Below are 27,652 nucleotides of genomic sequence, written 5' to 3'. Positions count from 1 at the left end.
CTAGTGGAAGGTGTCCCTGCCTATGGCAGGGGGTTGGAACTGGCTGAGTTTTAACACCCCGCTCTATGCCCATTCTATGACTCTATGACCCAGATATCAGCTTGTGTGGGAAGCAGGCGGCAGCAAAACCCTCTGAAGCTGGATCACCAGATCCAACCCTGGGATGCAGGCAAAGAACATGCTGAAAGCATCAGTGGGTGCCAATTTTGTACAGATTATTTTCTGTACAAGGGGAATCACAATTTAAGGCGACCCATGTGCTGTAGGCATGCAGACTGCTGCCCCCTTGTGGGCATTTGAGGCTGGAAGAAGAAAAACCTGGAGAACATGCATGCACATAATATGAACACCCTCCATGTCACTGAGCACAAGGATGAACGAGTGAAAGGGGCTCTTTAGTGACAGCCAGTCAACCCAGTTCAGTCAGACAATCCCAAAGTAAAAAGCCAATAGTACCACGGATGTAGGAAGTAGTGGCAGCCCCCAGACTGCTACAGGCCACAAGAACCAGACCGGCCTTAGAGCTGTGGCAATGGGACATAAGCCCGTGGAAGGATGCTGACTCATGCACATTGAGAAGTGATTGTGTCCCCCTTCCAGCTGCATGTGAACTTTTAAGATCTCTCAGCAGCAGAAGTGTTCTCACTGAGGAGCAAGAATTCATTTGGCATCTTCCTCACCTCTTCTCCTCCTCAGCCTCTGAGCAGGGTAGAAACTGGGAATTCACAGAAACAGCACATGAGTTTGAAGGATTAGGGGAGTTTTAGGTCTCCCCCACTCTGGAAGCACTAGATGCCAAGTGGTTGGAAAATAAGTGCTGAAGCAAAAAGCCTGTTACCTTCTGCCCCTTCTCCATTTCCTAGAAATCACAGAGACATCATAATGTCAAGCTCGAAAATGCTCTCGCTTTTCAGCTTCAGTGGAAGAAGCCCACAGAGAGGTGACAAACATATACATGTGGCTGACAGAAGGAGCAATAAATGCCAACGGCCTCCAAGCCAGTGCCAGCATGCTCTCAAAGTAACAGGAGAGGGAATAAAATACAGAACGAGCATTTTAATGACATCAGTGTCCACATAAAACTTTCTTGATGGGACACAGTGCAAACAGGAGAACTATTGGTCATGCTTTATAAAAGACAAGGGCTAACCTTTCAGGGTGCTTGGGGTGGGAGAAAATAAATGTGAGAAGAGTGGAGCTGAACCCAGTGTAAGTCTCTGTGTATCTGGCATTCCAGGAAAGCTGCTCATCCTTCCTGGAGGGAAGGGTCCCTTGTAGTGCCCTTAAGAAATGACAAATCGTCTGACCTATAAAGTCAGTAAAACTCACCCATCTTCACTCAAGCTAGACACCTGCCCTAACTGAAAGGCAGGAAAAGTACCAGGGAGTGTGTCTGGAGTGCCATTTGGGGATTCAGGATTCAGCATAGAAACAAACCTTCAAGTATACACAGTGTATGGCACTCCAGGACTAGAGAGCCTGCACTGGCCTGCATGAGTACCAGCAGGTCACCTCCGATGCAGGACATGACATTGTAAGTTACCCAGGTGATCCTGCACTCTCTTCTGTGACTCCTGGAATTCACTGCTGGCACTGATCCATGAGATAAACACCAACACCATCTTCAAGCGACTCCGAACTCTGCAAGGATAACACGGGAACCTCAGCATAGCTGGATTTTAGCCCCTTGCTTATCGTTTAAAGCATGTTGGTCCTCTTTGTAACAGCAAGATCTGAGCAGGTCTTTGGCAACTCATGATCAGTGGAAGACATGAGGATGGAGAAGGTGCATGGGGCAGGGCAGAATCCTGCTGTGGATCTCTGTTACAGTATTGTCACAACAGCACCTTTGAGTTTCAGTGTGGAGTGAGAAAGGTTAAAGCTCATCCTTGGCATTAACAAGATGCTGCAGTGGACGAACTGATATGACATGATCTCTCAGCAGTTGGTCCTGTGACCCTCTGTGGCTCTCAGGGGGTCTGTCACCCATGGAGTCTGTGATGCTGTAATCCTGCAGCAGGCCAGCCTCTACGGCATGGCGCCAGAGCCCCTTGCTCCCCTCCAGACCTTGCATTCTCATGTAGCCCTGACGACAGAAGGGAGGCAGCTTCTGACGGGTGAAGGCAAACAGGAAACAGGACTCTGTGGGGGAAAGGATCAAATATCAGACTCAGCAGAGATGTCCTGTGGAGAAAAATTCCCATAAACTTTTGAGGACTCATTCAAAACTAAAAGCAGAGAGGATGAGGGAAGGCAGCCAGAGTTTCCCACCCGGTACCCTGCCCTGGATGGCAGCAGAGTAATGGACTTCATTCTGCAGAGCTCAGAAGATGCAGGGTGGGAGCTCCAGTTCGTGCTCTGAGAGGAAAAGGAGCTGGATTTGAACTTGCAGCCCTCTGGCATGTTCTCTGTACCCGCCTCTGTGTGCCAAGTGGAGGTCCTGCAGGAGGTTCCCAGGCCAGCAATCCAATTTCCCGTCATCAGTATGTGAAAAGAGATCTGGTACCCAGTGGCATAAAGGAACATTCAGATAATTGAGGAGGAAAAAAACCTGAAGCTAGAAAAGGGATTGAACCCAACCTCATACACCTTTCCCTAATCTGGGTGCACCTGGGGCAGTCTTTTTCTGGTGGTGAGCAGGAACAAAGAGTATTTGGGAACAAACAGCACCAGCATCTTTTACTATCTGGAGAGTGCATCAGAGAGGTGTGATTGATGGTGAGACCACCTGCACGCATGGGGAGATCTCAGCTCTTTGCAGATCACTCCTGTTGCGTGTCCCTCACATCCTTCCTCCTCCTCCTGCCACCTCCATCCTGTGCACAAATTACCTGCAAAGAAATTGCGCAGGTCTGTGCTGAGGCAGTTCTCCAAAAACCGCCTCAAGGGCAGGATGTGAGCATTTGGAGCCGTCCAGTCTGTCAGAAAGTCCTCCACAATGTGATGGATGGCATCAGGGCGAGGGAGAGGCCAATCTGGGGGCCGAAGTTTCATCTCACGCTCTGCCAAGACAACATTAGGGGAATCTCTCAGAATCAAAACAGCATTAAAAAGTGCCTGGGCAGTAGAAAGCAGCTACCACAGCTGTTTCAGCTTTCGTCCTGACCTTTTAATCCCTACCTGACTTCCATTTGCAATCCCCTCTGTTAGCTTTGTCCTCAGCAGCCCTGCCACTGCACAGCTGCCCCTTGCCCCTGCCCACAGTATTCCTGTCATTTCACTCCTGTTCCCCCGGCAGGGACTGTCAGACGGACTGAGCTCCTTTCAAGCTTTAATGCTGCTACCCATCATGCTTCTTCTTGTGCAAGGCAGGCCAGACCCTGACCCTCGGTTTCTGGAGATGAAGATTCAGCACAGTAATTTCCCAAGGAAATCTGTTCTGAGTGCATTTGTTTGCTGGCTGTAATACTCATCTTCAAACCTCTGCCTCTGGCTGCCTCTCACTGTGTAACCTCTCAGACCTCAGCAGGCCACAGGGAACAGCCTTCTTTTGGTGCTAACACTGAAAAAGCCTGGGCTCATCTGCCAGGACTCTGCAAAATAAACACAAGGTGCCAGCCAAAGGGAAGCAGTGTTCCTCTTTCTGGGAACAGAGAAATTCCCAGTGTGCCTATTTGTTTCTATTCTCAAATGGGAGGTCTTTGGTACAACTCCCCCACTGTGCATCGGTCTGACTGATGGAAACTTCTTGCCGACTCCCAGCTTTTTTTTCAGCTCACACAGCGGTGGTGGGTGCCCCAGAAGATGGACATGAAAGAAGCAGAGGAGAAAGGTGTGCAATTCCTTTAGGTCCCACCCCCTTTTTTTGGCAGTGAAGTATATTTATCCCTCTCAAGTTTTGCTACTATCAGGTAACTCAAAGGAAAGCTTACCTGTTGGGAGGTGTTTGTAAAAGTAAATAACAGGGTGCAAAAAGTTGGACTGCCAGGCATGTTGTGCCTCTCCCACAGCTCGGTTGTAGTAGAAGACATCCTTGTCAGCCCCAGAGAAATTTTTCCCATACTCCATGATGATGACAAACAGCCCACTGGGAGCCTTTCTCCCTGTCTGAGTTTCCAGGTCAGCCAGGATTCCAACTGGGTACTCTTCCAGGTATTCAAATGCTGTGGCATTCCTGTGAATTGCAACCACAACCACCAAATTTTTCCACTAGAGAAAAGCCAGCTGGGATCCAACACCCCCTCAGCTGGTCCAGGTTAAGGCCAAAAAGCCATCAGATGCACTGCTCAAGGAAAGCTGCTTCTTGGGGACAGCAGAAGGATATTACTCCTCTGAGCCTAAAGAGAAGGTCTGGACCCTTTCAGCCCTTTAAGAGAGGGAGGTAACTGGCAGAATTGGGCATACTGGCATAAACTGTGGCAGTGGTACAAGTTTTGAGGTGGCTGCTTACATGACTGTAACATCCTTAGGCAGCAATGGAGCAATTTATGTGGTGGCAACACGGGAAGCAGTGGTCGAGAAAAACGGACTGAAATGATGGAGCGCAGTGCTGGGAATAATTACTCACTCACTCTCTCAGCAGTATGATATCAGCCAGGACACTGAACATCTGGTAGAGGCCCGAGGCCTCGTTCACCCTCTTGATGATGGAATTGGTCAGCTGTGTAACAGGGTAGACTGTGGATGGCCAGGGGACACTATGGTGACGGTTTTCCAGTAGGCGGTGAACTGCACGAGCTAAAACATGGGGAGAAACAAGGACACCTTATTAACACATCCAAGCTTGCTTCAGAAATCACACAGATAACTGGCAGGGCACAATAAATAAGCTTTACAGCTCATCTGTGCTTAGGATCTCCCACCCCAATTGCTGGTAACTGCAGTGGAGATGCCCTCTGAAAGCTGATGTGATGCTAAGTGGTTGGTGAGCAGGTGGTCGGGGGGGATCCTAAGGGATGTTTCATTACTTCTGAGTAGTCTTAATGATAAGGATGAGCACATACATAAAGACAGAAATTCTCTACTGGCCAAAGCCACTGGGTTTTAACTCCACAGCACAGACCTCTCACCCACAGCCTGTCACGAGGCAGAGTGTCTGGCAGGCAGAACTCTATTGTGTTACATAAGTAAGAGACAGTGGGCAAAGAGAGACACAAGACAAAACAAAGACAGACAACCCAAAACTTCAGATATGACCCCAAGTCACTTCTCCTCCACTCCAGATGATGCAGCTGCAGCTTGGCTGTGTTTTGTTGTCTTACTGCCAGCCGTAAGCTATGAATTGTTCCTTCGAAGGGAGGACCAATTGCTATCTCTGTCCTTCCTGTACACCCCAGTACTCACTCGTATACCGGAATCCATGGATGAAGCCCCCAGCAGATTTCCTGAAGTCAATGGAATGGCTAGCAGTGCCAAGAACAAAGAGCCCTTGGGTGCTTGTGGACTCGTAATTGGGTTTGATCTCAGGATACTTCTTTTTGTCTCCTTTCCCTGGCATCATTTTAAGGGATCTGATGTGCAAAAGACAAGCAAGAGCAGACTGTCAGAAAGGGCCTGAGTGAAAAAAATAGAAGGGGTTTCTGATATTATATACACATTATATTGCGGCCACTGCAAGACACTGCTTCATGCCCCCACTGTCTTCAGTGGGATTTACTACTTCAATTAGGATCTTCCAGAAGACAAGGGTGCTCATCCCAAGTTAGCTCGAGACAAGATCAAATTCTAGCTTGAGCCACTGACAGTGAATTTTAGATGACAGCGAAGTTAAGAGTACCATTTTCAGCTCCAGAATGTACTAGGAGACAAACCAAAGTAGAGTGAAGGTTGCAACCTCAGGGGAAAAAAGCAGACACCACCTTTCTGTAGCGATCTGTACCTGTACTATCATTCAAAATAATCCCAACCCAAACCACAAAACACTGCTAGCCTTCTCCATGTGATCTGGCAGGTCAGGATATCAATTTCTAAAGGCACAGTCTTTTCTGTGTCATCCAGGTCTCAACACAGCCATTTGCTCAGCCCTGCAGCCGGTTTGGGACAGTGGCACACACAGTGGTTCCCACTACAACATAGCCATAGCTGCAGCATCAACAAAGGACTGTGCAGCACCAGCCACCTCAGAGCACGTGGAGGTCTAAGCAATGCTGCCAGAAGAGGACCTGCTCTTCCCTTTCCTCTGCGATCCAAATACCAGCTTTCCTGAGATTCTGTTTCCTCCTCACCTATTGTAGATAGAGAAGTCAAACTTCCACCCCAGGCAGCGGATGACACGGTCGTAAGGTGCGCGGGGGGCAAAATTATCCAGTTCATCCTGCGGGAGGGTGATGGAGTCAATGCCTGCACTGATGTTACCGTTCTCCAGGTAGAACCGGAGCGTGATGTGCAACTTCCCCTTCTTGTCCTTGACGATAGCCAGGTCTTCCAAGTCACCCTCCAGAAGCCCATCCAGAGATTTTAGCTGGTAGGTGTCCAGCAGACCATTGTTGATTGCTCTGTGGAAAGAAAAGGAGAACGTAAGAAGAGCTAAAAGAAGGGAGGAGAGGTTCTGTCTCCGCTGCTGAAAATGGCAAACCTTTACCAGGTATCCCACATCCCTCTTCAGTGCAAAGGTTATCCCCAGAGCCTCAGGGCTCACAGGAACAGCACAGGTAACACACCTTCACTGTCCTTGCAGGATGTAGTCAACCTCTCAGCTCTCCTCTGTGACTGCAAGCAAGGGAACAACTTAGGACCCAGCATTTTTTTATGACACTGTTTCCAAAGGGATACTTTCCTATTTCACACAGATCCTGAAGAGCTCTCATTAAGCTCCTGTGATGACAACTGCATCCTGGACTGCCTTAAACCAAGGGCCTAAAGCTAAAAGGCCCTGTATTTCTTCTGTGATGTGCAGGACCACAGCACCCCTAGTGCCAGTCCGGCTCATTGCCTGAGCAAGGAGTGACTGTCCAGGTTTGTACTCTAGCTGCATTAGAAAGAGGAAGAGAAGCGGTTTCCTACCTCAGATCCCCGACGTAGTGGGTGGCCCACGAGAGGCGCACGCGGGACCGGCTCACCATGTGGATGAAATTCGTGACGCCCAGAATGTGCTCTGCCGTCTCAAAGGCCGAGTTCCCTCGGCCCAAGATCAACACAGTTTGTCCAGTGAAATCCTCAGGGTTGGTGGACACAGTCTCGTAACCCTCGACATATTCGGAGCCAGGGAAGTTTACCACATTGGGGACCCACGTCCCAGTGGCAACCAACAAGCAGCTGCAAAAACAGGGATAGCACTAGGAAATGCAGGAATTATGGGACCAGGGACCATTACTCTGTCTCATCACTCCCTCTTCCTGCTATGGAGGATGGCTGTGATGTAAATCCTGCAGTCACGCTGGATCAGCTGCAGAGGTCATGGTTTCAAAAGAAACTTCTTCCCAGCTTCACCTATTGAGCTGCTCCTCTTTTCCCCACCCTGAGGCCAGCAAGGACAACTAGAAATATTGTTATATATAGCAAAAGTCATTGTGAGTGCTGTACATAAACACAGAATCATAGAATCCATTAGTTGGAAAAGACTTTCAAGATCATCAAGTCCAACTGTTCAACCAGCACTGCCAAGGCCATCACTAAACACTGTGTCACTGAGGGACTCATCTACACGGTCTGTGAACACTTCCAGGGATGGTGATTCCACCCCTTCCCTGGGCAGCCTGTTTCAATGCCTGAGCACCATCTCGGAGAAGAAATTGTTCCTAATGTCCAATCTAAACCTCCCCTGGTGCAGCTTGAGGCTGTTTCCTCCTGTCCTGTCACTTGTTACTTGGGAGAAGAGATCAGTCACCTCCTCTTTCCATCCTCCTTTCAGGTAATTGTAGAGAGCGATAAGGTCCCCCCTGAGCCTTCTCTTCTCCAGACTAAACAACCCCAGTTCCCTCAGCCATTCCTCATCACACTTGTGCTCCAGACTCCTGACCTGCCTCCACTGCTCAAGAACGTGCAAGTACTACTTATATGTACTCACTGAAAATAGATATGATACTAAAGTTTCAAAGGTGATTCTACATTGCATAAAAAGTTACTTTAAAATTTGTGTTGCTTTTTAGTCCAGCAAAACAAAAGTAATTTTTAAGGGGGATAGAAAGCGATTTTGATATTTAAAACCTTTAACTTCTAGCCATAAAAACACATTAGCAATGTCACTAATTGCTAACACTAAAGTGAAGTATAGTGATCTTTTTATCTTCTGCTGTAAATTTTACTTAAATCTTAGACAAAACTTTGTGACTTGGATGGAAACACCAGGCAGCCGAGGCTAGAGGCACTGCCTGCTGTCCCAGCCCTGCTCACGCAGCTCCTGGTGCGTGGGTGCCTGGGACTGCCTTCTGTCCCCACCAAGCTTGCCTGCCAGCTCACCTCCAAATGACAGTCAGCAAACCTGCTGTCGTGGAGCTGAGCTTCCAGGAGAGGTGAGAAATAAACTCCGTATGTTTACTTGAGTAACTTCTAGGGTTTTAGGAACGGAGCTCAGAAGCGTTACGGGATACACAGAACGGTTTGGGTTGGAAGGGACCTTAAAGCTCATCCAGTTCCAGCCCCCTGCCATGGGCAGGGACACCTTCCACTAGACCAGATTGCTCCAAGCCCCATCCAACCTGGCCTTGAGCACTGCCAGGATTGGGGCAGCCACGGCTCCTCTGGACAACCTGTGCCAATGCCTTTGAAGACACCCATGGAGAGTGGCGTGCCTAGCCCTGCGTTTGCCCATTACCTGCACTTGTAGTTCTGCCTGTCCTGATCAGTCAGGATGAAGTAGTGCCCATTCCAGGCCTGCTCATCCCTCTCCAGCGTGACATGGATGATGGCCGTGTTGTACTGAACCCGCAGCTTCAGCAGGGAAGCAAAGTCCTCCAGGTAACGCACCATCTCGTCAGCATCGGGGTAGAAGTCACGCGAGTAGTGCCGGAAAAGCAGCCGGCGGTCGTGACTGAGGAGCGAGTTCCAGTCATGGCGCAGGTTGAACTCGCTGTTGGATTTGCCCGTGTAGCGCTTGTTGATGCTGATGAGCTTGCGGTGGCGAGGGTAGAGGGCGAAGAAGCTGCCGGGAGAGTGGCTCCGCTCAAAGACCACATAGTCCCGGCTGGCTCGTTGGAGGAAATACGCTGCCTGCAAGCCCGAGGGTCCTGCCCCAATGATGCAGTAGTCATGGTAGACCAAAGCGGTGCAGCTCAGCACACACAGGCTGCCGGTGTACAGGGCCAGGCCCAGGAGCACCCTGCACACCGCTGGGGTCATGGCAGGGCTGGGACAGCCGCCCCTGTGGGGGAGAGGACCGGGGAGGTGTCACACAGGGGGTTAGAGACCCTGGTCCCGGTCTGGATGCCATGAGGCCACCACCACCCCTCAGGGACCAGCGTGGGGTGTTTGGTGTGGGACCCTGTTCCCTGCCAGCCAATACCAAAATGGGCCACAGGTCAGCCAACCAATGGGCACACAGGACCCCCTGCTCCAGCCAATAGCAGGCAGCATGAGGCCTGCAGGTAGCAGCAACACCTGTGGGCTAATGGCCGCAAGCCCCTCACTGTGCCTCTGCACCCCAACAGCCAATGGGGAAAGGGACGCGTAAACCCCCCACCCAATCGGGTCCGGCCTCGGCCCCGATGCCTTCTCCCGCCGCCCCTCGCCCAATGGCTTGCGGGGCCCCCTGCTGCGACCCGCCCGCACCACTCGCACCAGCGGCCGCACCTGCACCGCGGGGCTCGCGCCGCTCCCCGCCTCCCGCGCCGAGCAGCAAGTGGTGGGGGGATGGAGGGGGGGGGGGGCGGGGAAGGCGCGCACGGCGCGTCGCGTCACGTCACGTCACGCCGCCGCTTGCCGCCGCCGGCACCATGGCGCCGCGGCGCGCGTACCACGCGTGCGGGTGGGGGTAGGGGGAATAGAGAAAGTAGGCGGGGCAGCGCACTTAAAGGGGCAGGCGCCGCAGGGGATTGGAGCCAGCCCCAGGCCCCGCACACACGACACGGCAGCGACGCTGGGCCAGTCACTTTATTGAGCTCGGTCCCGCCTCGCGATGCCGGCGAGGAACCGCCGGTGTGAAGGGAGAGGGGGGGCTCCGGGCGCTCATGCCTCCTCGGGCAGCTCGCAGGGTTCAGCTCTCTTCCTCTGAAAGAGACGAGAGACAGGAATGAAGTGAATGCAGCTGGTGAAAGGCACACTCTTGGTGAAGGAAACACCACAAGGAAGAAGAGGAAACCAGGGATCCATCCCACCTCCGTGTGCCTGACACCCCCCCAACAGAGCTGTCAGTCAACACCATGCAATTGGAACAACAGTGCAATTACATTCCTGGACAAATGCTGCAGAGACCTAAAATGCCACAGTAAGAACTAAGTCTATAGCTCAGACCCCTGCAAGAAACACCAAAAACTTGCTGAAAGATGTTTTGTGGATCACAGAAACAAGATCTCTGGGTCAAATTTTATCTTTTGAGGTCCCTTGATCTTTTGAGGTCCCTTCCAATCTCTAACATACTGTGATACTGTGAAATGTTTTTGCTGTTGCCCATTGCAGCACCATCAGTCCTTTGGAACTCCTCAATGACCTGCTAGTCACCAGAGCTTTACCAGTTGCATTACTGAAGCCTTCCCTGAGTCACCTCAGTCAGGCTTGGTCACCATGTGTTCTGAATGCACTGACCTGGTCACTTCTGCTTCTAAAACTGTACTAAACAAATATGCAGGTACCAGCAGAAACGGGTACCCACACACTGCTGCTGAACAAAGGGCCCCCGTGGCAGGCTTTGTTTCCCCAGTCGGTGCTCTGGATCCTCTCCCCAACCCCTGCCAAATGAGTCCTCACTCAGCATCCACACCAAGGTATGACATCTGCCTTGACAACTCTCAAACTCTTTTTGCCTCCATCTGAGCTCTCCCAGTGTCACCCACAGCTGCTCCACCACCGGATCCCATCCTCTGGTCTGCAGGTTCTCTAGCCTCGCTCCTCTCCTGCCACTGCATTCATCAGATCTCACCATTTAGACTGGGTCTTCACCACAGGTCACCCCTTTTCACCCAGACTAGATCATATCTTTAAAGCATGTATCACCAAATTTGCTACAAACCTTCCTCCTCCTCCTCTTCCTCTTCATCTTCCTCATCTTCATCAGAGCTGAAGGTGCCATCAGGCAAGCTGTAGATCCGGATCACCTGCTTGTTGGGATCCTTCAGGATGAGGTACTTCCCCTCATCCAGCTTCATGCAGATGTCAATGACACACCGCAGGATGCCCCAGGCGTTCTCTATGCTCAGGTTAATCTGGCTGGCAAACTCATTTGGCTTGAACTGCTGCGTGCCCAGGATCACATGGCGGGCAGAGTCCTTCACGTGGTATCGGGACACGTACCTTTGGAGGGCAAGAAGAAACCAGAGGGACATCAGGAGATTAAGCCCGGCCGGGAGAATGACAGCAAGAAAATCAGAATCATCACCTTAGGTTTGCTTCCTGGGCTAAAAAAAAAATCTAATACTCCCAACACTGAAAGTTAAGAAGATCTCCTCACTACAAGGTGACAACCAGTAATGTACCTGTAATCCTTCCACCACCCCAAATCAGACGGGGTGGTACAGAAGATATAGCAGAATTAGTCCCAGAGGTAAAAATTAAGCGGTAACATGATTAGCAAGGAGTTATGGAATTAAGCAGCTGCAAATGCATCAGTCCCATATCCAAAGATTGAATCTGAAACTGCTGAACCACCAGAACCAAATTAGCTAACACCTCTTGTTCATTATCCAAAGTATGGACCCAACTGATTTCACACTGGCATTTCAGAAAGTTCTGTGGCTACAGCCCTCCACCGTATCTCCCAGCAACAGGACACTGAGGATCTCAAATTCCTGACAGCCAGCACAGCCCTTGCATTTATTTCTATGTTGGCAATAGAACCATAGAATGGTTTGGATTGGAAAGGATGTTAAGACCATCCAGCTCCAAACCCCTGCCATGGGCAGAGACACCTCGCACTAAACCATGTCACCCAAGGCCCTGTCCAACCTGGCCTTGAATGCTGCCAGGAATGGAGCATTTACCACTTCTCTGGGCAACATGTTCCAGTGCCTCACCACCCTCACAATAAAGAACTTCATCCTTGTATCTAACCTGAAGGTCCCCTGTTTAAGTTTGAGCCCATTACCCCTTGTTCTATCACTACAGTCCCTGATGAGGAGTCCTTCTCCAGCATTACTGTAGGCCCCCTTCATATACTGTAAGGCTGCTATGAGGTCCACAGAGCTTCTCTTCTCCAGGCCAGAGCAGCCCCAATTATCATCCTAATCATATAAAGATGCTTTGAAATGTTATGGCAAAACATGTGTGACACCTCCCAGTGTCATTCACAGTGGGGGACACAACAGCTGGATGCTGAGGGGAAGTGGCTCACACCAGAGCCAGTGTGATCACTGCAAACCTTCCCCTTCTGGCCATTCAAAACATGGAGTGATACTATGATTATTCACTCTACAAATGGTTCACTTGGATGTACATGCTGGGTTACCTCATGGGAAATGCATCTGCAAGATGCCTGGTTTGAAAATGCCATCTTACCCGAGTTTAAGATACTCTGATCCAGCCAGCAGCGCGCAGCAAGTCCAACGGGCTAACTTGTAGCTGTTGTTCTTCAGCTCTGTGGCAATCACAGCTCCTCTCTGAGAGTCAAGCTTCTGGCGCCAGTCTACTCCATTGCAATACTAAGAGGGGAATCAAAGCACGGGTCAGCCTAAGAAGCCAGCAGCAGTAATCTCTTCTGCCACCTTGACATCACACAGGTAAGTTTTTTGTCTACCTACTCAAACCAGCTACCTCACACCTGGGGGAGAACCCCACCAGCACTGCTTGTCCACCAAAGTTAGACTCCTTTGGTGGAACATAACCACCTGGGTGACACCACCAGATGTTTATCTCATCTTGCCTGCTGTACATGGCAGGTCAGGCAGCAGTGCAGCTGCTAGAGCTAGCTCTGGGATCAGGTTCTTCCTCACCCTGGAATCCCACTCGTTCAGCGTTTTGATGTTGATGAATGACACCTCTCCATTAGCTCCTGTCATCACTCCATCATGCTCACAGCGGACAATGAGATCTATATCATCTCCCAGCTTCCACCTTCGGTATCTGCCAACAAACAAACCAGCAGGTTATTTCTGACTCTTGTTCTTACCCAGATCTATGCAAGTGCTCAGCAAAATCCTTTCCCCCTTGGATGCCCTGTAAGAACATCCAGGAACCCCACTCATGGCATGGCAAAGCTTCTACCAATAACACTCTCAATTTGTTTTGCCTCTCTATCACGCTGACATCCTGCCCCCTTGCCAAACCTGGGCATCAGAAAGATAGCAACATACCTGTAAGCAACAGATGCTACTTCATTTTTATCCATGTCGTCCTCCACAAAGGGGTTTGGGTTGGGAAACTTGTATTTCTCCTTTCCCTGTAGGAGAAAACAGAAAGGCATATTAGAATGAAAAACCCAAGGGGTTTATCTCCCCCAGCGGATAAATATTCCTTTAAAGCAACAGAGCCCATTTCCCTTATATAAAAAATGCTAAGCCAGTAAAACAGCTGATGAAAAGCCTCATCTTCACATTAGTCACTTCATTGTAGGCAGCACTTCTACTGCCACTTTGGCTTCACTAAGCATACTCAGAAGCCTGTCTGCTTCACCAAGAAGAGTGAGGTTTCTTCTCTGTGGAATAAAGGTGAGAATCTTTCCACAGTAAAATCATGCTGCTCATAGCAAGTAATCCCACCTCTTTCCAACCTGAAAAACCATCAGTGTGATGTACTTATGCCAATTAAAATGCTTGTGTGCTGTATTACAGCAGCCTTAACAAGGCCTCCTCTTGAGGCTCTCTCGAACACAGGCCTGACTACCCAGCACTGCTTGACCTTACCATCCTCAGGCACTGCTGGGAGAAGTTGTGATTGATGTAGGTAGCTTCCATGGCAAGGTTGCGTGGAGAATTAAAGGAGTTGCCCTCTTCCTGTGGTGGTTCATTGGCTGTTTCACTCACTGTCAGGAGGTCTGTGAAGAAAACCAGATACAAGTGGTTATACCTGGGGGAATAACTACATCAGCTTCAGTGAGTCTCTAGCTCCACACTGGAACAGATTAATAGTGAAGTGTTCTGCTGTATTCACATTGTTCCAAGAGTCTCAGTCTCAATGCTGAGACACAGAATAAATTCCAAAAGAAAAGCATAAAGAAAACTTTAGCTACTGTAACAGAAATTTCTTTCATGACTTTTCCTTACCAAAATCTGAATTGTCCCTCTTGTCAAAGAAAAGCTTGGATCCAACTCTCTGGACAATGATGTCCCAGGAATAGACGGAACGAGTGCAGCTCATCAGTGTGGCCAGGATGGCATCTGTGGCAAATACATTCCCTTGGGTCTTGGCCAACTACAGACACAGAAGTAGAAAACTGTTTCAGCAACAAGAGCAGACAACCTTTCCCCTTCCCAGCAAGGACAAGAAGAAATTAATGAGCTGGTTTGCTAACACTTTTCCCATGCTGAGTTACACTGGTAGGTATACCACCAACTGCTAGAGAAAGCATTAGGTACTATCCAGCAATCCAAGCCAACCCTCAGTCAAACAAGGAAAAACTAAGGAATTTATCACAAAATGTGAGTCCTGTTGGGAAAGGCATGGCTCCTCTTTCCTGATCAGGTCACAGAGATCTCCAAGCCTTCTTCATCTCCAAAAGGAGAAACCTCAAGAACCAAGTCTCTGACATGGACGTTTCTTTCCCACTGTAGCTCAAGCACGCTTCTGCTTGCTTTTCCAGAATGACAGCTTTTCCTTGGCCAGTATTCCTAGTTTTGTATTAATCTACTTCTGCCTTGGACCTAAGAAAAATAACGCTACTAGCTAATGCTTATATCCCTTTACAAGCTTCAGGATGTGGAGTTTTTCTGCCCTTAACTTTGGTCTGACAGTGTCAGCTGATCTCTCACAACAGCACCCACTGAGAAACACACTACTGGGTTTTAGAAACCAGTAAACGTACCTTTCGGATAACTGGGTCATCAGTTGTAGTGACGGTATGGAAGATACGCTTAATGCTCCTCAGTAGCTTCTCATTCCTTGTTGTAATGCGGTCAAAGGCTTTGTCATAGTATTCCAGGGCTCCACAGCACTCTCTGCAGAGGTAAGAGAAAGACCACCTTGATACCCCGACTACAGATACCAACACCCACAAACTATACAGGACTAAGGGGGGCCTTTTGGCTGCTCAGTTACCTCCCCCTGCTTTGGGTACCTCAGTGAGAACACTGGAGCAGGCCAGGAGACCCTTGCTCCTTTTTCAGGAGGCAAACAAACAGCTGTCTTAGGAACTCACATGTCCTGTGGCTCTGAAACCTCCAGGTAGCGCATCTTCATCAGCCGAGGGAAATCCATCTCTTCCTTCACCTCCCAGTCACTGCGAACTTCAACAGAGGAGTCACGAGGCTTCTGCTGTGCGGCCAGAGGCAGGACAGATAGAGAGAAACAGAGACACAGGTATCAGGCAGGATTCATGCAAGAGAAGCTGCCCTGCGAGCACAGCCAGAGCTCAAAGCAGGGGGCAGAAAGCTTGTTAGTTTACCTGTGATTTTTGGTCCCATTTCTGCCTCACTCCAAATTGCTTCTGAAACTTCTTTTGCAAGCGCAAACGATCTCTAAAATGACAAATATGAGAAGACATGAAAAGAAATTCTCGATTCCTATGTGCCACAACCATTTCTATGCTTCCAGATTACAGAGGAGCAGCACTTTTAGGCACTGAGCCACTGAAACAGCTGCTGAGCTGTCTGTTGATCAAGATGCCCCAGGCGTTAAAAGCTCTGCTCTTTATTCCAAGCAACTCTTTAAGCACTTTCATCTCTAAAGACTGCAATGCAGTTTTCGGAATGCTCTTGCTTTAAAACACCCCATTTACTTTCTAAATACAACTAAAACGTTCTCCTAAATTCTTAGATAGCAGCTTGAAACCCATGCTTGTCAACTACTGCTGGCATCAGCGCAATGAACTGGAAATATCCTGAAATTCTTCCCAGCCGACTGTTTGCTCCAGTGGGTTCTGTTACAGCAGCTTCCTAAATTTATCAACAGTATGTTCACACGCTCCAATCCAAGTTTGGTATGCTCCTATCTGCAGCCTCACCTCTCCTTCTGCTTGGCACTCTTTGGCAGGGTCTGCATGCTAAACTGCAGCATATTCCGACGGTCCTTGTCTCTCCGAAGGTTCCTCTGCAGAAACAAAGGAAAAAAAAGAAAAGAACATTTTAGTTGAAAAATCCTCCTGTGCCACTGAAGCTCACCTTTGAGCCTGTTTCTGGTAACACATTACCTGTGCAAACCGCATCCGATTCCTCTGGTATGCGGTTTTCTGTGTCCGAGCTGTATCCACCAGCTGGAAGCTCGTCTCATCCTCCTCGTGAAAATACGCATATTGGCTTCCACCACCAAACTGAGATGAGTACTTGTCTGGAAATAAAACAGAGCATCTTGACAACAGCTGCTAGAAAAATCCCTGACACTTTGACCCTTTTTTCTCCCCAAATTCCTTCCAGCTGTCTTCATTTATGATGCATACATCAGGACTCAGGCCTTACACCAGCATGTTTCTGCTCTTCCAAGCGTCCCCAAGAAGCCCCAGCAATGAGGCAGTACAAAACTCAGGAATAAGCCCTGAGGACAGGGAGAGCCCCACAAAGCTCTCCCAGCAAGGGTGAGGCATGCTGCCTAGTCTGAGTGGCTTCTCTTGCTGAGCCGTGCAGGTAACCACCAAAGTGAGTGTGAGACATGAAAGTGGGAATGACGCTTGAAGAACACTTGGTAGGAAATAAGTCATGAGGAGCAGCAACCACACAACACGTACTTGTGTATCTTTTATCCTGATATGTAGCTCCTGTCCAATCAGCCACCTAAGGACAAGCATAAACAGTCACAGTAAGTATTACCTCACAGCAGCATTCCAGTATCTGAAGGGCCTATAAGGATGCTAGGGAGGGACTCTTCATTAGGGACCATAGTGGCAGGACAAGGCGTAATGGGTTCAAACTTAAATAGTGGAAGTTCAGGTTAGATATAAGGAAGTTCTTTACTGTGAGGGTGGTGGGGCACTGGAACAAGCTGCCCAAAGGAGTGGTAAATGCTCCATCCTTGCCAGTGTTCAAGGCTAGCTGGATGGAGCCTTGGGTGACACGGTTTAGTGTGTGGTATCCCTGCCCATGGCAGGGGGGTTGGAACTGGATGATCTTAAAGTCCTTTCCAACCTTAACTATTCTGATCTGTCCTATTCTAAAATAAGTATGACAGATCCCCCCACCTCTGGTTTTATCTAGGCAGGATTTAAGCAGTAGAAGCAAACACTGCTGTGTGCTCCAGAACTAAGCCTCTCAACTCCCACCTTCCTTTTGCCAGCCCTGCTAATCGGCCACAACTGTGCCATGTGCTGGGAAGGGTGTCAGAAGGACAACTGTGGTAGTAAGAAAGCAAAAGCCGGTGGCAGCATGCAGAGGTGGGAGGTTCAGGAGACACACACTGCTTGCTCAGCAGCAGTACATGGCTAGAAGTACCTTTCCCAGGCGGTCTCCTTTACTGAATGGCTGGTAAGGCATGTCCCGGAACTGCTCGGGCACGGCGCAGGGGCCCCAGCCCGAGGGGTTGTCCTGGATCACGGGTGTCACGAACTTCGCCATGTTTTAAACTTCTAGAGGGAAGAAAAGGCAAAACCCCCCAAACTTCAGCTGCCGCAAGGCCAGCTCCGCTGCAATGGGCCACCGAGGACCACCACCTTACCCCGGCACAGACCAAGGCGCGGAGCCACCGTGAGGGCACGCCGACAACCGGCCTGCACCGAGCTGAGCAGCCAGGGTGGGTCGGGAGAACCGGCGCTGTGTGTGCGAGTGTGGGGAGGGGCGGGAGCGAGGCCCCACCGGAACTAGCTGCAAAGCCGGGGCGGGGCTGGGGGTTTCAGCGCCAGCGGATGAGTGCCGGTAGGAAGGGAGGACGATCCCGGGCCGCCCCTAGCACTCCCCTCACCTGCGCGGCCCCTTACGGCCCCGATGGCACCGGATGCGGCGGCAGCGGCGGCGGCGGGCACGGAAAGAGGCCTGTGGGCCCCCGTCCCACCTCTTCCGCGTCAGCGCCGCGCGACAGCAGTGCCGCCAAGCACTTCTAAGCACAACCAAACGCGTTATGCTGCCGTAAAGCATCACCTTAGAGTACGCAGTACGTCGTGGCCATAGAGTTGCAGTACGTGCGGGCTAGGGAAGGCACAGCGGGTGAGAGCGCCCCCAATGATCCATTGATCGCTGGCGGACCTGGGTGTCCGCGTCCTTCAGCGTCCTGGGGGTGCCGGAGGGGCGGCCGGACGCTGTGGAGCTGCATCCCATGTGGTGTGTGCCCCTGTCGGGAACGTCTGTCTCCTGTTTTGCTGTGCCTTCTGTCGTGACAGTGTCACCTGCTGGAGTTTTGCGCGCTGTTAATTGCCGCTTAACGACAAAAATGTGTAGGAGTGGGAAGAGAGTGATGTTAATGGTAGTAAATGCGCCCCGTTGATTAAAAAGCTTGGGTTTGGCTTTGAAGTACAAAAGCTGGGGCTGACACATGACAAAATGTTCAGTTTGTACCTGGCTGTCACAAAGAGGAAGAAAACATTGATTTTGGTGTCTGCGGAAAGCACGGCAGCTCAAACAGGCGATGGCGAGGTGTCAAAAGCGTCTTCTCCAGTGGAAACAATGATTAAGCTTCATAGAAACGTGGAACTTCTCTTGGCAGAAGTATTTCTTTTCAAGGCCAGGTTGGATGGGGCTTGGAGCAACCTGCTCTAGTGGAAGGTGTCCCTGCCCATTGGAGGGGATTGTAACTGGATGAGCTTTAAGGTCCCTTCCAGCTCAAACTAGCCTATGATTCTATGATATCAAGGATATCAATATAACTACATGTCAGGACAGAAAACATGACTTAATGCCGTGCCTCTTAATTTTCACACACACACAGCCTCTTGAAATAAAAGTACGTCCCTATACGATGATTTTGTAGGAAAGCAGGTAACTTTTCAGTTTGTAGCTGTATGATCATTCAACTGACTTTGTGTTTTAGAGGCTGTTATGAAACACTTGATTTTGAGAGGTAAAGATGCACGAAGAACGGGAATTGCAGTTGCCCTCACTGTATTCACAGCGTGGCATTTGAGGTTCTGCATTGTTCTCATGGCTTTCCTTGACCTGCTGGAGGGGAGACCTAGCCCTAGACGTTAGGATTCAGCCCTATGGCCCCTTTGGGAGACCATGAACCAGTGATTTAGTACAGCATGTGCCTCAGATCCCTGCCGCTGGCATTGGTATAGTATTTTTTCTCAGGGATTGAGGGCAATAAATCGTTAAATCACAGATGTTCATGTGCCAGAGGAATTGAAGTTTCCTCTGCCCCTAAAAGCAGCAGGATCTAGCTTACAGGTCCCTTTTGCCCAGAGGCCAAAATCTAACTCTTTAGATAATTTTATCAGGTATCTTTTACCTAAGAAGAGTCTAGTTCAATATTTTCCAGGCAGAGAGGCGTGCATTTTCTTCTTCATTTGCCACTTGTAATTCCTCCTTGAGAAAGAACTGAAGCTGCAAGCAGTCTTTCCTTTGCCAAGACACCCTGCCATTAATCAGAAGTGGGATTATTAAAGCACTTTTCCCTGCTAGCAAAAAAATCCACTTATAGAAATACAGTTTATAAAATGCAATTTGTAACTGTCTCACCTAAATGGCCCTTTTGGAGACAAACATCATTAGTGCTGGAACTGCCTCACTGGTTGCTGGTGGTGGCTCAGTGCGAGCCCAGCTCCAGGGAACCCCCACAGCACCCATCCCTCACCCTCCTGCATCGAACGGGCTCAGAGGAGCTGTTGATGATGACAAAAAGAGTGAGAAGTTCTGAAGCGAAAACTGGACTAGGGAACAAATGAAGAGAAGTGATGACAAATAGACTGATACGCCAAAATCCTTTCCCTTCCACGGCTTCCTCTTTGCTCAGAAGCCTGTGTAGGTGCTTGCAAGAGAATGTAATGCTGCTTCTATCTCCCTGAGATGACAGATCATGTGCAATTTGGGCTTAGCCCTTCAAACTACCTTTTGTGGGGTTAGAGTTGGGTTTATCTAGGGTCAGAGGAGAGTATGTGTAGGGAGTAGCTGGTGTAGGATAAATGTCCATGTGGGCACAGAGACAACCTTCTGGTTTCCTATCAAGGACAAGAAAGGATGTAAGACAAAAACCCAGTGTTGAAGAAGATGAGATTTGCTGCCCCATTTAGGTCAAATTTACTGGAAGAGGGGAAGGAATAAGTGTGTCTCCCTTTCTGCTTCATGGCAGGCACTGCACCTCCTGTATCCTGTGCCATGCTGCAGCTGGGACGTTTCTCACCCCAGCCTCTAGCTGTCATTAAAGGCACGTGAGATACATCATTTCCCGGAAAAGTACTCAAAATACACTTGCTTGCAATCATTTGATCCTTGATCCATAATCTCAGTTCATCAGTTAATTAGTCACTTAATCAGTTATAAGGCTAATCACTCTTCCCTGGAAGATGCTCATGAGAAGAGCCAGGATAAATTGCTCCCATCTGTTTCTCTGTTCTTGTCTCCCACTTCACTGTTTCTGGGCTCTGTGCTGGTGGTAGATCCTTAAAAGAGGGGCTCGTTCCAGCACTGTGGCTATTCCAGTCTGAAACTTCCACCACCATCAGCCTCCACCACGGTTTGTGGTTTCTTGGAGGTCTGTTGCTCTGTGAGCTGGCTCTGTGTTGCGCGGCAGCCTCCTCCTGCTGCACGAGGACAATACGCAGCCCAGGTTTGCCCAGCCTGTTAAGGGCCTTTCATAGAAAATAGATCCCTTCTGCCTTGACTGAAGATGCCTTGGAAAGCCTTGAGGCAGGGGTTGCTTTCCAGCTTGTGTGACTGTATTTCCACTCAAGGAGGCAGCTGAGGACTGGAAGACCAATGTTCATATTAAAACACTATTTTCCAGTAGTTCCTTTTCTCAATCTTATAACAAATACATCAGAAATAGCCAGTTGGATTCTTCTTCCTCACTAAGCAGCAAGCACACCTTTTACCTGTGCCATATGCCTAGTATCCACTGCCCATCCTTCTTGACAAACCCAGAAACCAAGGGAAATAGTCTTCAGCCTTAACGCCTTCCCCCTGTGGGGAAACCTGACCTTTACACCCCTCTTCAGGTCAGACTCTTCTTCTAAAGTCATCATCGCTGTCTTTAAACAGAAGAGCTCACTGCTGGCTCATGGGCTTTCACTGCAACCAGCCCTGGCTGTATAGGAACTGGCTTCTGCCACAGAGCAGTGTTCACGCACTGGGAAACCCTCTGTCCTTTCCTGGCTTTCTTCTTTGAATCCCATCTTTCCCATTGCTCTTTTATTTGCCTTTTCAGTCTGCTGTTCTCCCACACCATGTGCTTCACTGCGACACGTGGCCTCCTTCTCAGCACCTTCATCCCTTTCCCGGAGGCTGGACTATAAACCTGCCTTCTTCGTGTGGCTGCTTTCTTGGAGAAATGCTTGGCTGGATTTTCACAGACCCAGTCTTTCTCTGAATTAGTGCTGTCTCTTGGTTGGCTTTGACTGTTTTTATCACCATTGTCTGATGTCTCCCATGGCTTCTGTAGCTTTGACCATCAGGGCCCGGCCACGTGTATCATGGAAGAGGCAGCATGTATTATACTCTGTTCTCATCCTCAGCTGCTGAGCACTGCTCTTTCCAGAGCTGCAGAAGGAGCCTGGGTCCAGCTGTCTCCCCACAAACTGTCAGCAAGATTGCCTCCTTTGATCTGAACTCAGCGCTGGATTTCATCCCAGCAGCCAACAGGCTAATTCCACACGTTTATTCTACAAAGCTCAATTAGAGCAGCTGGTGCCAGCAGTGTCCCTGCTGGCTCGGAGCCTGCAGAAGGAGAGGAAGGCTGGTGCAGTGGCTGGGGTATGAGCTTGGGAGTGCACAGGCTGAGCTGCAATCCTTGCTCTATGTGCTGTCTTTCAGGCCACCCCAGTTAACCCCTCCAGTGGGAGCTGGCACCTCTATGCTGTGCAGGGAGGGACATTATTTCCCTGCCTCACTGAGGGAGAAGTACGTTAGAGATACAAGCTATTGTGGTGATGGGGAACTGTGTCAAAAGAGGCAGAAGCAGGTCACAGCTGCTGCATTGGGGAAATGCTGCATAGACCCAGCTGGACCAACAGCAGGGAAGAGGATGTGGCCCAGGATGATGGAGGGTGATAGACTTCTCATTACTGAGGTAGAGGTTTGCTCTTCAGCTGCAGGAGCTCTCCTCCTTGCCCTGCAGTTCTCCAGTGTCTGAGTTATATTCAGCACCGAACTGAAAGGGATCCTGGTGTCTATGAGCAGAGCCACAGGCAATGTGGGCTTTCTTTACAAGGGGCCCTGTCCAGCACAGAAAGGTCCACAGTAATTTGCTTTGACACTGCCAGTGTTACGGTAACTTCCATGAAAAATCAGAATCTTCTGGAGCTAATCATGTTCTCCACATGCTTCTGCCTCGCTGGTCCCTCTTCTGGAAAGCTACTGTTTACTGAAACCAGGTAAAGAGGTCCAAGCAGGACATCAGGAGGCAGGAAGAAAATCTTACTATAGAATCATAGGATCATGGAATTACAGAATCCCAGGCTGGTTTGGGTTGGAAGGGATCTTAAAGCTCATCCAGTTCCAACCCCCTGCCATGGGCAGGGACACCTCCCACTAGAGCAGGTTGCTCCAAGCCCCATCCAACCTGGCCTGGAACTCTGCCAGGGATGAGGCATTCACAACTGAGCAACCTGTTCCAGTGTCTGACCACCATTGTCTCATAGTGAAGATTTTCTTCCTAATGTCTAATCTAAATCTCTCCTCTTTCAAGTTGAAGCCATTCCCCCTTGTCTTGTCACTACATGCCCTTGTAAAAAGTTCCTCTCCAGATTTCTTGTAGGCCCCCTTCAGTACTGAAAAGCTGCTGTAAGATCTCCCCAGAGATCTTCTACTCCAGGCTGAACACCAACTGATTTCTGCTAGTGAGCAGAGTTGAACCCCATTTGCACAAGAACAAGTTATCAAGGCAGTAAGGAGTCAAATGCAGATGCTAGCTATGTATAAGATGCTGTTTCTCTCTCAGGGTCTCTCAGGAAAGTCCCCACAAAAGAGCACAGTGCCAAGGGACACACAGCAGCTCAGCCAGCCCACATTTGCCATTCTTTTCCCTGCTCCTTGGTAAGTCAGAGAGTGGGCTGGCCGACACGCTTGGCTGGGAACAAATGTGCCTCTTGGGGTGCAGGGACTGTGGAGCCTCGGGGCTATTCCTTCCTCTCCTCTTGAGCAGATTTCAGTGCCATCTGCTCTCTTCTGTCTTTGGAGGAGTCAGCCGGGTGCTTTTGTCCCTTCTGGCAAAGCTGTGCTGTGTATGTCCCCCATCGGGCGTCAGGCACCTCGAGGCAGTGGAAAGGATGCGCACTCTCAGCCTTGCTCCAGAAAGCAAGCTCCCTCTGCAGCAGCCCAAGGTCCTTCTTTCTCTCCTCTTCCCTCTCCAGAGCCTGTCCTTCTGGATAAGGCACTTCCCAAGGTCACAGCTGATTCCCAAGGTCGGGTCCACGCTTTGCTGTGGGCTCTGCAGGAAGGGATGGGAAAGGTCTGGAGCTGGGAAGCTTCTCTCCTTCCCTGCACGGCTCACTCCCCAGAAGGGCCCACAAGCAGCATGAAGCCATTGGGTGGTAGCAGCAAGGACAGAAGGAGGTGTGGGGCAGCCATGGGGCTCCCTGACTGTGAAATGCTCTGTGGGGTTGCCCTTTTCTCTCCATGAATGAAGCATCTCTGCAGTGAACACTCCTGGATGATGCCTGGCTTAGCACCAGCAGGAGACCAGAGGAGCTGTAAAATTCAGAGGAGAGGTGGGGAGTTTGCTGATGGAGGGTGCCTTGCTGGGACATGCTGCCTCCAACCTCATGACCACACCAAGGTCAGGGTCACAGCTTTATTGTCTGCCCTCCCCTCCTAAAGTTATACCTGCCCCTCGTATATATATACATACCTGGGACCTGCTGGAGCCTGTCCTGGGTTGGGGGTAAGCTGAACCCCATATCCAGTTATGTCACTATGACCCCTCGGAGCTTTCCTTCTGGAAGGAGAGGGGGAATAAGGGGAAGCAAGAGGTGAGGAGCCCTGGCAGACTGGAAATGGTCCCAGCCACTCCTGTCCTGTGTGGGACACTGAGCAAGTGATGTCTCCCACATGGGAGCTGTGCGGCTGCTTCGGCTCCCGCATAGTGCGGCTCTGAGGCTCGGCTGCTGTGCTGAGCTCATCCCACGGGATGGCACTGCCTGCTCAGGAACGGGCTGGCAGGCCGGCCTCCTGGCAGGCATAAATTCAGCAAATTAAACGGTGGTGGCAGATTCTGATTGACAGGTCCCTAGAGAGCAAACTCCCTTGTTTTCTCCATCCCCGAGGGGATCAGGAGCGGCAGGAGGAGCAGCAGCAGAGAAAACCCTTTCCCAAGCCCAGTGCTTTGCCCTTGCGGATCTGTTTCTGGGATTCAGCCCATAGCTGTGTATCTTGACTGCTTTGCTGAAGCTTCTGGTGCTGGGTCAGTCTTCTCCTGCGACTTTCCACAATGTCAAGAGCTGCCCGCTACGGAGGCAGTCAAGGCTACCTCCTCCAAGCCCTCTCTGCACACATGAGACATTGCATCCCTGTTGGTGTGTGCCCAGGGTGCAAGGCCCGGAGGTTTCAATAAAGGGCAAGTGAAATGAGGCCAGCAGGGTTTGGCGTCATTCGCACTCCTCTCCACACTGTAAAACTGGCACAAATGACAGCGCTCTGCCAGAATGGTTCACGTCTGCGTTGGCTCTGCTGGAGCCAGGTCAGAGCTGGGATTTGCAGCCTGGAAAGGCGATGGCTGGGTGAGCCTCTGATGCTATGCCTGGGGGAAGCAGCACAGCCCATCGGGGTCCTGTCTTTTCTGGTGGGGTCCTCACTGCAGCTCCATGTCTGGTAGGTCCTCAGCACTGCTCTACCCACCAGTGGTTCATGGTCTTAGGATGCAGTATCCGTTGTGGACACTGGAACATCACCAATGTCTGCCCTACCCTTGTGGGCATAGATCCCCAGGGAAAGGCTTTTTTTAGGACCTGTCCCATGTCCTGGAGGGATTTTTCTCCTCTCCATGATGCATTTTGGTTGCACAGCTGCTCTGGAGCTGTGTGGAGCCATTAAAATGTGGCTTGGATGTGCTTGGTTTGGTCAACTTCTTGTAAATGCCCTGCCTGGGTGAGAAGCAGCATAATGGCCCAGTGCCACCATGGGGTCCAGCTCCATGCCTCAGCTTAGCAAGAGGGATGACTTGTTCTCTGCTTTTGGAGGGAAATCTCAGGCTGGAGGCATTTAATTCATATCCCCTTAATCTGTATAGATCCTTGGCTGCTCTTAATATTTGTCCTTCCTCTGCCTCCCTTCCCTACCAAAACTGTTGCCTCTTCTTTCTGTCTCTGCAGGGGGTGTCTGAAAGGGCCTGGGGAAAGGAGGGGAGAAGCCCCCAGCAGCTGGAAGGCACCCAAGGAGGGGATGCTGAGTGTCTGGAGCCACCTCTACTCTCAGACAGAGCCCCCAGGACATGCAGCTGGCCTGCCCTTTACCATCCTTCCTCACCTAGAGGCTTTTGTTAGGTTGACTGCACCCTCACAGACCCCACTTCTGCACCAGTTCTCCTTCTTGAGGCTCTCTGCATCCTTGGCCCCAGTGCTTGGCTTTGAAAAGGTGAGATAAGCAACTGCCTTCCTCCCCTGTGTCAGTTCTTACATGCAAACAAGACAGTAGGCTTGTGTGTCTGGTGCTTGGCCTCTCTTTGTAGTCATTTGGCACTAAAAATTACCTGCAGAGAAAAGTACTGGGCTCCATACCTGGCTCTTAATTTCCTCCCTCACCAAACCATTATTACTAATTACTACCTCTAGGTGTTTAAACCATTTCAATGATGCTATTAAATGCCCGGTGTTAATTTGATGGCCATGTATCTGGGTTTCCCCGTATTAGGAGCTCTCAAGAGTGTCTCCCAAAACCCAGCCAGTCCTGGCTAAGGTCCATATGAGGAAGGCAGCAGAGTAGCAGTAAGCACACATTAACAACAGACCCATGAGTGCCAGGAGCTGGGCATTACTCAGCAGGAAGTGCTCCCTCACCCTGTACTGTCCCTCAAAGGGAGCCCCCTCTTCAGCCATGCTGCCTCCATGGTGAGGAAAGACCTGGCATCATTGTCAGTGCTGGCTGGCATTCCTCAGGCACCACCACACCCTCTCAAGCTTGGATCCTTTGCCAGAGCCATCCTAGACGGTTGCTATGAGTGGGGCAGCATCCTCCCTGGTAGACACCTGCCTGCTTTCCACCCATCCCTGGCCAGCATTTGGAAGTGTGTCCTCAGATTTGAGAAACCACCCCATGCAGGTGGACTTTTCCGATCCAGGTATTTTAACTGACCTGTCAGTTGCAAGTCCCTGGCATCCCCAGCACCTCAGTGTCTCAGTGCTGTGGAGAAGATGCTGATCCCTGTGGAAGAGGCAAGCAAATGTTCTGGGGAGCACTGAGACCCAAGAGGGGCACAGGGTGGCATTTTAGGGTCTTGCACCTATCCAAGTCTTAATGTCCCATGGGAGAGAGTGGGAATTGCTTTCAACATTACCCCTTTAAGATATCGCTTAACGTAACAGATTAATTAGTTAATGTTTGCAATGTGCTTTGAACATGAAAAGTGCTGTAGAAGTGCTGAGTATTAATTATTATGGAATGGAGGCTGCCCCATTTGAACAGTGTTCCCCATGCATTCCTCATGCCAGATTTCCTGCTGGTGTGGTTCCCCTGCCATTGCCCCATCTGTAAAAGCCAGAAGAAGGGGAGAAGCAGAAAGGATTAAGTAAGACCATGTGCACCCTGTGAGGAAGGAGCGTCTCCTGGAGTCATGTAGGGGGCTAAGCCACGCACTCCCTGCTGCATCACATGGAAAGTGGAGCCTCATCTCCCCAGAGTCCCAGGGAGGATGGATGAAGATGCACAAGGGTTTCTGCAGCTCATCCCACCCGTGCCTGGGTGGCAGCACCCAGCACTGGTGGCAGCTTCAGAGCCAGGCAAGGGGATCAGAAGGGGGTGAGAAGGTTTTGGGGTCTGTGAGCTAGACAGGACAGGAAGACAGCTGCATCCTAGATGTGTGTATGTCACAGCCAGGAGCTCCCCGGTGTCCCTCAGAGCCAGTGCCTGGCCTGCTTTGCTGCCTTTCCCCTCCTTGTGCCCTCCTTCTTGGAGAAGCTGCTCCTGGGAAGGGTCCCTGGAGGAGGATCATAAATGGGGCGGCGAGTGCCCCCAATTACCTTGGTGGTGAAGCATCTGGCTGGCTGGCCCACGAAATGTGTGTGCTGACAAGCATGCTGGGGGGCATGGGGTGTCTGTGTGGTGCTACCAGGGGCCCAAAGGAGAGGGGTGAGCTGAAGGTTGTTGGGCTGCGGGTACCCAGTGATGCTGATCAGAGGATCTACACTCTGAGCATTGGTATCAACCTGTGCAATGTGCATCAGGTGGTGGGTGGACTGTGTTGCTGTGATGGCACTGCGACCCATCAGTGGACCCATCATTTTGGAGCCAAGTGTACCTTCATGCTGCAGCCC

General features: G+C 50.4%; 2 protein-coding genes across 3 annotated transcripts; both read right to left on the bottom strand.

The window, feature by feature from the left end:
• Positions 1 to 1,041: 1,041 nt before the first annotated feature.
• FOXRED2 (FAD dependent oxidoreductase domain containing 2) lies at positions 1,042 to 9,720 on the bottom strand. Its single transcript, XM_061371755.1, has 9 exons — positions 9,667 to 9,720; positions 8,693 to 9,238; positions 6,943 to 7,194; positions 6,165 to 6,434; positions 5,284 to 5,450; positions 4,512 to 4,677; positions 3,873 to 4,114; positions 2,832 to 3,002; positions 1,042 to 2,142 (listed from the first exon to the last, which is right to left on the bottom strand). The coding sequence occupies exons 2-9, from the start codon at positions 9,214 to 9,216 to the stop codon at positions 1,877 to 1,879; spliced, it is 2,058 nt and encodes a 685-aa protein (XP_061227739.1). The 5' UTR covers positions 9,217 to 9,238; positions 9,667 to 9,720; the 3' UTR covers positions 1,042 to 1,876.
• Positions 9,721 to 9,878: 158 nt separating this feature from the next.
• Positions 9,879 to 18,106, bottom strand: EIF3D (eukaryotic translation initiation factor 3 subunit D). 2 transcript variants are annotated; one of them, XM_061371753.1, is made up of 15 exons: positions 18,004 to 18,106; positions 17,538 to 17,671; positions 16,838 to 16,883; positions 16,307 to 16,443; positions 16,121 to 16,206; positions 15,563 to 15,635; positions 15,317 to 15,432; positions 14,984 to 15,116; positions 14,226 to 14,373; positions 13,866 to 13,996; positions 13,317 to 13,402; positions 12,957 to 13,086; positions 12,523 to 12,665; positions 11,042 to 11,322; positions 9,879 to 10,083 (listed from the first exon to the last, which is right to left on the bottom strand). In XM_061371753.1, the coding sequence occupies exons 2-15, from the start codon at positions 17,658 to 17,660 to the stop codon at positions 10,070 to 10,072; spliced, it is 1,647 nt and encodes a 548-aa protein (XP_061227737.1). In that variant the 5' UTR covers positions 17,661 to 17,671; positions 18,004 to 18,106; the 3' UTR covers positions 9,879 to 10,069. The 2 variants fall into 2 exon arrangements, with proteins under 2 accessions (XP_061227737.1, XP_061227738.1); XM_061371754.1 differs by having other exon boundaries at positions 15,317 to 15,429.
• Between the last annotated feature and the right edge of the window lie 9,546 nt (positions 18,107 to 27,652).

This window comes from Neopsephotus bourkii, unplaced genomic scaffold (assembly GCF_033783945.1).
Source record: "Neopsephotus bourkii isolate Nb327-2 ecotype Australia unplaced genomic scaffold, CSIRO-AGI_Nbou_v1 NB_1589, whole genome shotgun sequence".
NCBI lineage: Eukaryota > Metazoa > Chordata > Aves > Psittaciformes > Psittacidae > Neopsephotus > Neopsephotus bourkii.
The sequence above is the reverse complement of the archived record's forward strand: the minus strand, read 5'-3'. Positions and strand labels throughout refer to the sequence as shown.